The sequence below is a fragment of the Triturus cristatus genome, chromosome 4_1 (genome assembly GCF_964204655.1).
Source record: "Triturus cristatus chromosome 4_1, aTriCri1.1, whole genome shotgun sequence".
In the NCBI taxonomy this organism is placed as follows: Eukaryota; Metazoa; Chordata; class Amphibia; order Caudata; family Salamandridae; genus Triturus; species Triturus cristatus.
Window position 1 is genome coordinate 1119804566 of NC_140585.1, and position 12118 is coordinate 1119816683.

Consider the following 12118-nt stretch of genomic DNA (forward strand, 5'->3'; position numbering starts at 1 on the left):
GCAGCACTGATTGTGCCACCCACATAAGTAACTCTGAAAAGGTAACTCAGGCCTGCCATCGCAGTGCCTGTGCGCAGTTTGTAAACTGCCATGTCAACCTGGCAAGCGTACCCACTTGCCAGGCCCTAACCTTACCTTTTCTTACATGTTAGACACCCCTAAGGCAGCCCAAAGGTAACCCTGTGGGCAGGGGGCAGTGTATGTGAAAGGTAGGACATGACCTGATGTGTGTGGCATGTCCTGATAGCCAATTTAGTTTTTTGCTGTTGTAAGGCTATCTGTTCCCATAGGATAGAATGGGGAGTTTGCTTATAACATCTTATAAGCATAACTGCCCCTCGGAACCAGATAGGAAAATAACGTTTAGTATGCCTGAACTCAGAATATTGAAATGCATCTTTTAGTGAGGGTGATTTTTACGTTGTGTTTAAAAATACAACTTTTAGAAAGAAGGTATTTTCTTGCTAAGCCATCCAGTGTGCCTCTGCTAGGATGTGCATTGACTGTCTAGCTTTGGAGTGACAGTGGCTGGGGATGTGCAGTAGTTCCAGAAAGCTTGGATGAGTCAGCGCTAGGCTGAATAGGCCTGGTGTGCATTTGGAGTGGTGGAAGGAGTAGCACCTGAACCTGAATAGGGCTGTGCCTGCCTTCCACAATGATGGCTCCGCACATCTGTGTGTCTGGAGCCAGGGCTCACACTGACAATCGAGGTTGTGGTGCACTTGCAAAGTGCCCCCCAGAACAGGTTTGGACTGGGCTCAGAGCCCTGGGCCAGGAGAGAACAAAGAGATTTACTGTATAAAAAGAGGGGGCCAGACTTTTAGATCATCCCTGGAATTCAAGAGGACCCTTTGCCAATGAGAAGAGCTGGAGAGACTGAGAAGTACTGCCCCTTTGCTGTGTGCTGTGTGGGGTTGGCCTGCAGTTGGCTTTTCTGCCAAGGAAAGCAGAAGGACTTTGCTGTGTGCTGTGTCCCCTGTTTAAAGGAGATCTCCAAGGGCCTATGGGTGCTCGCCTCCTGTTCTGAAGACTCAGGAACACAAAGACTTCACCCCCAGCTCCCTTGAACTCTGTTGCTGTGAGTTCTGGCCTGCCAGTAGGTGCCTGTGCTAGTATTGGACATCTGGAGATTGTTGCGGCTGTTTAGGAGCTGGAAGAGAGAAGGACCTTGAAGAACTACAAAAACGACGCATCACTCTTCTTGCGGATGTCAAAAACGACGCATTCCATGACGTGAGAAGAATTTCCATGCATCGCAGTGCAACTGTGAAAACCGACGCAGCGCCTGTCGCCACTGCAAGAATTGACGCATCGAGGGATCACAGCTGAAGACAACCGACACAACGCCACTCGCTGCCGCCGCATCGATTACCGACGCATACGCGATTTCCACCCATTGCACCTCTGCGGCAAGTTTCCCGGCGCATCACCTGCTGACCGGAACCCTCACGAAGAATAGACGCATCACTTCCCCCTACAGACCGGATTCAGCACATTACTTCTCCTGCGTGCAGCAGAACTGTTGCATCGCCTCTTCAGTGTCTCAGGAACTGACGCATCTCTTTGTTTTCAACGCTTCTTCACTCAGCGGCTGTTTGGCCTTGCGAATTTTGAAGCAACTACAGGTACTTTGTGTAAAAGGCTACGCATCCATAGTTTTCTATGGAATAAGTTTTTAAAACCTTTTGAAAGTCATATTTTTAACTGCGTATGTTGGATTGGAATTATGCGATTGTGCGGCCACGGCGATTTTCGCATAGTTGTAAATTTGCCACATAACCCATCATCTGCTGCATAATTTGCAGATTTTAACAAAAAAAAGTTGTTTCTAGCTCAAACATTTCAAAAGTTAGTTAAAAAGCAATGACGCGTGTTGCTGTGCAGTGGAAGGACCTTTGCAAAGGTTGACTGGTCACCTTTCTGTGGCTTATTGCTATATTTGGGTGTTAAACTGGTTATAATGAGGTACAACTAATGACCAGATAGTGTTAACAAGTTTAACAAGCATTGGCATAGCCAATAGGTCTCGCTTTTAGGACCTTATAAGTATTTAGTTATGCAGCACAATATCCTTGGTGCAACAACAACTGTTGCATGGCTAAACACTTCTAAGGTCCCAAAGGTGACACCTATTGGCTATGCCAATGCTTGTTTAAGGATGTTTCTCATATCTGAACGGCATTCAATATCAGAAGAGTTATTTTAAGGTGATTGAAGTTCGTTTCTGTATATGTTGGGGTGAGAAGCATAATGCTTAATTTGTGGAAGCCTCATTTTAATGGAATGGCTTTAAAATTAGAAATGTATAAATGTCAGAAATCTGAAAGCGGTCTTGCAATCCTATGCAGTACCTTTCAGTGGAAAGTACTCTTCTTAAATAAAGGTTAAATGTGGGAGGCATGGCACAGTGGTAGGTTTTGGCAAAAGTCCAGGTTCAGCCATTTTAGATTTTGCACCCAACCCCTATCCCCAAAGATTTATTAATTGTGACCAGCAATACAATAGCCATTCTGAGAAGTAGCTGGAAGCAGTGTCATACCCCATGCTAGATTCTTAAATACAAAGGACCAGTCTAATGTATCTAATCAGTTGCCTAGCATCGCCTGGAACCAAGATAAATGTAAATGATTGGGACCTGAACCCAAAATGGGTTGAGAAATGTATTTAGGGCATCAAACAATGCAGATGAACTGCAAGGGATAAATGCTCTCCATCCGATGATGCATAAAATACTTTACTTTTTATATCAGAATTTTAAATAAACTTTAAAAAAACACACAATATATATTAAAAAGGTGATTGCGAGCCCGTGTATTGGATGTACCCTTCAAGTACTTAACACAGAACAGTTTTGCATAAATATCAACAGGCTAGTCTAGTCAATACGGGCATTTATTTAAGCGTTTCGCATTCATTGCTTTTATTGTAATGCGTGTTTTCGGCCTTTATGTAAGACATGCAAAATGAAAACTTACAATTCAAAGAAACGGAGAAAGGTATGTATTGCTGCAATTTCTAAACGCAAAAATGTAAAGTCATGCAACAAAGAAGGCATGAGTTAAATCGTCTTCACGGTAAAAAGATTATTCACACCGATCATCATGAATGCAAAAATGAAAAGTTAACTGCACTGTTTCAATATTTTCTTTGTCAAAGAGTTGAGTTTAGCACGCTGTATTTTGTCGCTCCAAGCACAGGGGGCAAGAAAGGTTGCTTTCGTTGATGTATTTTAAATGTATGTGCCCAAGTGAGGCGCTTGGGAGAGCGAGGCTGACCAGGAGGGAGGGGAAAAAGAGAGGGGGCAGTGCAAGCAGAGGAGCCTGATTAAAGCAATAAAAAGACAGATGGCAGCTGTGCACGTGCTGCATAATTTGCCTTTTCTTGCCTCATAATTTACTCATCTATGCCACATAATGTGCCCCTCCCTGCCTCCAGCCGTGGCCATCTCCATTAGAACGGATGAGAACTCCCCCCCCCCCCCCCGCCACCACCAGCAAGTAAAATGACATACAACGGGTTTCAAACCTGGTTTATTGTAGTTTTATTTTTTTCCCCTGTACCCACCCCCAGGACTCTAACTAGTCTTGGGGGAGGGTCCAGGAGATGACACTGCTGTCATCTGGTGGTGGAGTGTTGGGCATTCTCTTAACTGCGCATGAGGGTTTGGCCGGCTATCTGACCAGCCAAACCCTCATGCACCATGAAGCTCTCTCCAGTCCTAGCTGCATTGCTGGGGCTGGAGAGAGCAGGCAGAGGCTCCCAGTCTGCCTGAGAGCGCAATTTGCCGGCGCTCAGGCCAATACCGACGCTGCTTTCATGTAGAGTCAGGATTGACTGCAGTGCAGTCTGGGAGCCTGTGCCCAGAGGAAGAGTGGAAGAGTGCGATGCGGCAGGCGGCAGCGTTGTTCAGGTAAGGTTATTTTTGTCCCCCAACACACCCCTCCCCACCAAACTCCCCCCTTCTGGCCTGCCTTGCCACTTTGGCAGGGGACAGGCCGCTACCGCCAACCTCATATTTCCAGTGGCCTTGATTAAGGTCAAGGATGTGTTGTGTCACTTCTGCTACCCTTGGGATTTTGATAAATTGACATGCATGTGTAAATCTAGGGCTTGTAGGCTACCTCCAGATTTGACATAAATTGGGCCTGCATAGGCCCACCTGAATGCACCCTTGGCCCATCCAGATACAAAATTCCTAGAACATGAGCTGCAGAATGGCACATGATAGCCGCATCAGGAGCTATATTATTAAGGGATAGATCTTGATTATGTATGGTTGGATGTTTAGGTCTCGCCTGGCTATCGCGTAAGCGATCGCTCAGCGAGACTTATGTAGGGGCTTCAGAAAATGCTCCCAAAGGCTTCCCAGGCGGATCGGTGGCGGTTACGCGCACAACCACGCGCATTCCATTTGCCACCAGCTACTTCCTGCGCGTGCGCCGCCTCACGCATTCAGAGAGATTTAGTAAGGGGCACAAGACCTTAGGAATGCGGTTTAAGGCCAGTGCATGTGAGGCATTCAAGCGCGAAGCTGGCATCTGGCATCGGACTTGAAAGCAGCAGACTGCTTTCGCCAGCGCGCGCTCGGCCTCACTTCCTGCATCCCCTCTTACAACAATTAACTTTCGTTATAACTCACACCCCATATGCTCGTTCCCTCCCACCCTTCCTTTGATGTCTGCTTTTCTTGTTGTTTACAAACCACGCCACACACTGCTGCACGCCACACACTGCTGCACGCTGCACACTGCTGCACGCCGCACACTACCGCACGCCGCACACTACCGCACGCCACACACTGCTGCGCACACTGCTGCACGCCGCACATTGCTCCACGCCGCACACTGCTGCACGCCTCACACTGCTACACGAAACACTGCTGCACGCCTCAACTGCTGCACGCCTCAACTGCTGCATGCCTCACACTGCTGCACGCCACACACTGCTGCACGCCACACACTGCTGCACGCCACACACTGCTGCACGCCTCACACTGCTGCACGCCGCACACTGCTGCACGCCGCACACTGCTGCACGCCGCACACTGCTGCACGCCGCACACTGCTACATGCCACACACTGCTGCACGCCACACACTGCTGCATGCCGCTGCACGCCACACACTGCTTCACGCCACACACTGCTGCATGCAGCACACTGCTGCACGCCGCACACTGCTGCACGCCGCACACTGCTACACGAAACACTGCTGCACGCCACATACTGCTGCACGCCACACACTGCTGCACGCCACACACTGCTGCACACCACACACTGCTGCACGCCGCACAATGCTACACGAAACACTGCTGCACGCCACACACTAATGCACGCCACACACTGCTGCAAGCCGCACACTGCTGCACGCCACACACTGCTGCACTACTCACTGCTGCATGCTGCACGACACTGCTGCATGCAGCACACTGCTGCACGCCGCACACTGCTGCACGCTGCACGCCACACAGTGCTGCATGCCTCACACTGCTACACGAAACACTGCTGCACGCCACACACTGCTGCACGCCGCACACTGTTACACGAAACACTGCTGCACGCCACACACTGCTGCACGCCGCACACTGCTGCACGCCGCACACTGCTGCACGCCGCACACTGCTGCACTCCACACACTGCTTTTATGCGAGTTTATGCTACTGACATTGTAAATTACAATGCCTTTTATTTGTTTTAAAACCAAAACATAAATAAAAGGCATTGTAATTTTTACAATGCCAATAGTTCAAACTCTTATAAATGCGAGACCTATTGCATTGCAAATGCTTGTTTTTTTGTAGTTGTAGGTCTTCCCTGGTCTGGAGGTACTCTGTGGGTGTACCACGTGCTTTGTCAAGACAATTATTTTCATTTGAGATGCCAGAGGCTTACTTGAACCTGATTACTGCTTGGACCAAGGTGATCCTCCTGCATATTTGAGGATTTGGAGAGCCATTTGAAGACTAGAATTAGATGGTAGGTGAATTGTGCAATTTTTCATGCAACTTGATTGTAGGCCAGATTTGAGCAGTTTTGTGACCAATCCTGGCTGGGGGTAAGTGGACGAATCTGAAAAGATTGTACAGATCTACGTGGACGTACACCATTAATTGCACGTGAGAATGTATTGAGTGATGAGCAAGTAGGCTGGTGCGTGCGTGATGTCCGAATGATGCCCATTGTATACCTCAAGACAGAAGCACCCTTTACGAATCAAGGTGCAACAATTTACCCTGTTTGGGGAAGCCACTCGGCTAAATGAGTTTATATTGAATTGTATATGTCTATATTTTTGTCGTGGGATATTTTATAGTAGGAATTTTTCAGGCAAGTTGGTGGAAAGATGCTAAGTAGACAACAGGGTTTTTGTGTAATTTTGTTTTAATGTCACTGTTTTGTTACCACTCAGAGGCTATTGCCATTATTATGCCTGCTGAGCTTCCCGGTGTAGATTGAAATGGCGGCTGAAGCATCGCTCTCCGACAACACTACAAAGCACGGATTCATAGGGCCATGTTAGTCCGGGCTTGGGAAGGAGTGTTTCTGGACCAGCTCATCTGCCCATAACAGATCCTTGGAACCTCGGGCAGTACAACTCCATCACCCGCCATTTCCTTGCACGCCCCCGAGCTTCGCCGCGACTTCACTTTAACTCGAATCACGCATCCACCACCCCCGTGTGCAGTGTGAGGTGGTGCGGGCGGGAATGACCTCCCCCGTGCCGCGTAGTGGTAGCGCCCGCCTCCCCGGTAGTCATGTGCACGGTGCAGCCAGGCCGCCGCCGTCGCCTCTGGATCCTGCTCGAAAGCCTGCCTGCGCCGCAGCGCCCGTGAACCCAGACCTGGCACCCGCAACAGCGCATGAAACAACCCCACACAGAGCGAGTCCGAGAGCGGCCCGGCCTCGGCGCTCCACCATCATTCTCCACACGGCCAGCGGAAGCAGTGAGCTGCTGATGTCAGTTAACTCCGAGAAGTCGTCTTCGTCTGAAAGGTAGGGCAACCCCCGGCATGGCTGCCGGGAGTCCTTGCATAGCGGCTGCCGCCAATGTTTGTCGTACGGCATGGCTGCCCGGAGTCCTTGCATAGCGGCTGCCGCCAATGTTTGTCGTATTCATTGTGTGCCCGGCATGCACACTGGCGGCAGGAAACCATGGAGGGGCATCGCGCGCGCTATACTTGCTGCGTGACACTGCACAGCGTCTCATCGCCTGCGCCGGTACTGGATACCTGTATGCAGCGCCAGGTAATACCGATGGCTCCCTGAGCAGAAGAGATCCGTGTGCAGCGGCACGGTGTCGTTACTGATGCCCCATCTCCATTGACAGGCGCTGGAGGGTTACTGCATGCACAGTCTGCCCTAGACCGCGTTGATGCCCTCATCTCGCCCGTGGGCAGTATATGGAGGGCCAATGCATGCACAAAGGCAGGGACACATTGTGGTGATGTTTCATCGGACCTATAAGTGGCCTATGAATAGACACTGCGTGCAGAGAGACAGCGCCAGCTTGTTTTGATGCCACCTCTCCTCTCCAGTAGAGGAGCACGAAGACAAGCTGTGCTAATGGTACCTTTCCTTCATGGAAACGATGCTGCTGTCAAGTTTGCTAATGCTGTGTCTGCACTATGTGCCGGGTATGACGCCGTGCGTACTGAATCTAGTGTATTTCGCGTGAGGGATTGATTTTTTTTGTTGCATGAAGTCCGAACCACCGCAGCATGCAAATGATGTCCCAACAGCAGCGTGCTGCGGATGTCAACATGTTGGGAGAGCTCTTTGCCTAATTTTATTGTTTGCTTCTAGCGCTGTGTGCCAAGCTGCAGCCTCTCCCCACCCCTCAACTGGTATTCTGTTGACTGGTATTCTGTTGTTTTGCCTTTGCCAGGGCTTGCTCCATCATCTGTTTCAGACACACGAGACATGGGGCGTTTGTTGGAGAGAAAAGGGAGTGGTGCTCGTTGCACATAGCATTGGAATTGCACGTTAGTCACATTCTGCGAGCCGGCTGCTGTGCTTCTCGAGGCCTGTGATGCGATCTAAACATGCGATGCCTTAAGGAAGGCTTCTTGCCTACAGGTGAAGCCGCCGTGACTCACTGGGGTTTTTAGAGCGATTATGGCATCTGCCGTTCAAATCGCCTTCGCATTTGCTTCAGCCTTCCCTGACAGACACGTAACCGCTCAGAGAGAGAGAGAGAGAGACCATTCTACACGTTTTCGTCCGTGCATCTATTTCTCAGTTTAATGAATTAGCTGCGTCTCTATGGCTGTCCACACATCTCGTCTGTAAGCTCATCACATTTCACGTTCCCAGCGCAGCCGTCATTTGGATGTTCATAATGCACATCACATACGTCTCCTACACGAATTCGTTGCCATTATGAATGCTTTGTTAAATTTAGCCTAACACCACCTTTTAGAGGATGCTTCTAGCACTTGAAGTAGTCATGCTTTACAGGGACGAGCGCGTGTGGAAATGAACCCATGCCAAAAATATATTTCAGAAGATGCCAGAGAACACCTATAGGCCAAGACCGTTACCAAATGGTGCGATATGGCCTATAGGGAAAGGCTCTGATTGCTGAAATCGGCATCACCACGGAATTCTGCGTGTTCTGTAACTATATATGTGAAGCCACAAGCAAAATCTGCTCTTATGTTGTCTGTTTTGTTTTTATTTGTATCACGTTTGGTTTGCTGCTGCCCATAGTATGCAGAACCAACATGGAATATCCCTTCCAAACGCTTACAATGTGAAGGTAAAGATGGTCTTGTTCTGCAATCTAAGATTTGTGCAGCCATTCTTGAGTCGAAGTGTATTAAGCACTTGTTTCTCATAGTGGAATTTACCAACCATGTTAAAATTGTCTGCTAGTTTCCGTTCCATAAACTTGCCATCAAAGCAATACAAACCCGGAAAACTCAAAATGTACTTTTTATTTACAGAGCAATCTAACTGAAATTAAGTAGAAATCAGTAACTCATGTTTGGCATCTAGCCCAGAAGCTGCCTGTGCATTAGGTGTGAAATTATAAGTGCTGCTGTTAGTTTATGTAATATACCTTTCCTAAGGCAAGCAACACTAAGAAACAACTCTTTACCAGTTTTAAAAAAAAATCCTAAACATGGGCGTCCGGTTTGAATTTGCGTTCTGTTTTTCTCACTCCTAAAAGCAGGTGCACTATTACTTTAATGTGTGCAAGAATATGATTCAAGACATTCAGCACTGGTGCGCATGCACACAAGCATTCGAGTATTGTCACCTATGTAAAAAGTCAAGATAATCTGCTTCCTACAGCCATACAGGTCCATAAACATGGTGGTAAAGAGGTGCTTGACGGTTGATTCCTGATCCGTCCTTTGAGCTACGGGTGTTGACTTAGCCTGTATTTCCAGTGATAATAGCCAGGCGTATAAAGTATGTTTGCTATGTGGACATATATAGCCGCAACAAACTGAAAAGGTAGAAAGAACTATTATTGAAGTATGGGTAGGGTTTTTTTCCTTTTTATGTTCTTGAGTGATATCGCAGCTGTCACCAGACCATTATGTGATAATCGCCAGAAGAGGGGCATTGGCTCCGCAATGCTGGGAACCGGTAGTACATGTTTTGATTGGGCAGAAGTTGTGTGCTTCTATAAAAAAAAAAGTGCTTGCTCCCCATTCATCAGTGATAACTTTTTTGTTTAATTTTCCAGCTGCGTGAGCTTGAACTTTCAGGGACACACACAACACTTTAATGCTATTGAAGTGTCTTAGAAACCAAGTTTTTTTTTTCTGGCACCAGCACAGATGGGAGGAGGGCACTCATTAACATACGTGGATGTTTAGGTTGGACTTGGCAGTGCGACTCTCACCTGACCCTTTAACCTACACCAGTATTATTTTGTGTTTTTGCTTCCACACAAATACATATCCCTTCCCATGCTGTCTACTTGTGATGCTTCACATTAGCATACAACTTTCCTTTAGACCTGTTGTCATTGCCAATGCTTCTTTTCGTAATTATTAGGCAAGTCTCTTTTACTTATTATTTCCTTTAATGCAGTGTATTAGGGGACTGGTTTTTATTGGATGTGAGTGGGATTTGGGGAGTGTTAGTATATGTTCCTATGTTGATCTGTCTAGCGTTTGTGGAAACTAAAACATAAACTAGCAGATTTGTGGAAACTAAAACATAAACTAACAGATTTCTCAGTCAAGGTGTTTTTAGCGATTCAATAGCATCTTATGTAAGCTAACAGTATGCGTCAGGCGTACTTTTCCATATGCACTAATTACGTGTGGCTGTGTAAATTTGTGCAATGTTGTTGCAGCGTGTTACTAGTTTTTAAATATTTTTGTTGACATTTTATAGCCAGTGTGTAGTTTTGTTAAGGCTAAGTTTATTCAAAATGAGAAATGATCCAACAGTACACACGTCAAATTAATGCTAACATTTTTAACATCTTAAACCTGGATATCTCAATAGCTGACAGTCCCACTTCACAATATTTTCCCTTGCAATATTTAGTTTCTGTACCTTTATACTCGCACCTGCCTTATTGTTTTAGCATAATATTGGACACCTCCAGATGCCTGTTGCTCTCAGTGTGTTGTTAGGTTCATCTATCGCCGGTAGCCTCTCACATAACTTAAGTCCAGGGCTCAGTCAGAACCTCGCTCTCGAGTACTAATGCTGTTCTACCCCATCCAGGTATTATATTCAACATGACACAGATTGTCAGTTTATTGTGAGGTCCATTCCACCACCTAGAGGCCTCCTCTAGGAAAGTGCATCATTAATGCTTCCTGCGCCTGTTGCCTACTCAGATTGTGTATATCTTGGCTTCTCTTTCTTCATTTCCACTGCCAGCCTACAACCCTATGGGTTGCATGTGACCTTCATCCAGAGTGCATCAATTTGCATGATATTTTCGACTTTTATTTTCTTTAAGCCTCTGAAATATGACATAATACGTAATTTACAATATCCCGCGATCTTTAAAAATGCAAGGCTCTTCAATTGGTTTTGTGGCGCCATAGCTTCTTCCCGAAGAACACTGCCTCCTTACACAGTTTGACGTAAGAAAGTGCCTGCACGTATAGTTGTCTATGGTGTTTTCGATAGTGCTGGGTTGGGTGACACACAGGCATGATATCCGTTCGCTCCCGGACTCGCTATTACTGCTCATTTAATTTGTACCCATAATCTATTTTTTTCATTCTCTTTTTGATGTCTTCAAACGCAGTGTAATGTATTAGGCTGTCCTCAAATTTGCATCCAATTTTACTGTGATTAGGCTTTGCATCAGCTTGTGCATGGTCTGCGGAGCTTATCATGCACTGTGTACCACGCAGACACTTAACGTTGGCCTTATTAGCTCTTCGCGTATGCCTGTCGTTTAAATAGTTTTTCAGCGTCTCCCTCCCCTGCGTGGCTTATTCCTCTATCAGACACAGAGCTGTAAAATTCCATTTAGTTACTCTTCAGGCACCCCTTGGGAGCAGAGTGACTGCCCCCCTCTTTGAAATAGTGGGGACTACTGAAAAACAAGCATTGGCATAGCCAATAGGTCTCGCTTTGGGGACCTTCTAAGTATTTAGTTATGCAGCACAATATCCTTGGTGCAACCACATCAACTGTTGCGTGGCTAAACACTTATAACGTTCCAAAGGCGAGACCTATTGGCTATGCCAATGCTTGGTGTGGTTGTGTGTGGTTGTGTGTGTGGTGTGTGTGGTTCTAGGGGTGTGTGTGTGGTTGTGGAGGTGTGTGTGTACGTGTGTGTGGTTGTACATGTGGGGTTGTGTGTGGGGTTGTGTGTGCTTGCGGGTGCGGTTGTGGGTGTGTGTGTGGGTGGTTGTGTGTGGGTGGTTGTGTGTGTGTGGTTGTGGTTGGGGGTGGTTGTACGTGTGTGGGTGGTTGTACGTGTGGGGGGGTTGTGTGTGTGTGACAGTAATACTAAAAGCATCTCAAAATAAAGGAACACAAACATCGAGTTTGTGGAAAGAGAAAGCACTTTGTAAGTCAAACGGGCGCAGCAAAGCATTAACACAACAACAAAACAAACAAGATCACTTAGAGAAGACTGAGTGCTGATAATGGATACACACAGCCCATCATCTTAAGAGTTCGATTGC

At 47.1% G+C, this 12118-nt stretch overlaps 1 protein-coding gene across 2 annotated transcripts in view; it reads left to right on the forward strand.

The window, feature by feature from the left end:
• SRPK2 (SRSF protein kinase 2) overlaps positions 1 to 12118 on the forward strand; it is a 727507-nt gene that overhangs the window by 320311 nt on the left and 395078 nt on the right. The window contains exon 1 of one of the 2 annotated variants that reach the window (XM_085654149.1): positions 6542 to 6989. The exons of the other annotated variant lie outside the window; for it this stretch is intronic. Coding sequence (XP_085510275.1) covers positions 6703 to 6989 — 287 coding nt within the window. The 5' untranslated portion in view covers positions 6542 to 6702. Of the gene's footprint in view, positions 1 to 6541; positions 6990 to 12118 lie in introns of those variants that run through there. 2 annotated transcript variants of the gene reach the window in all.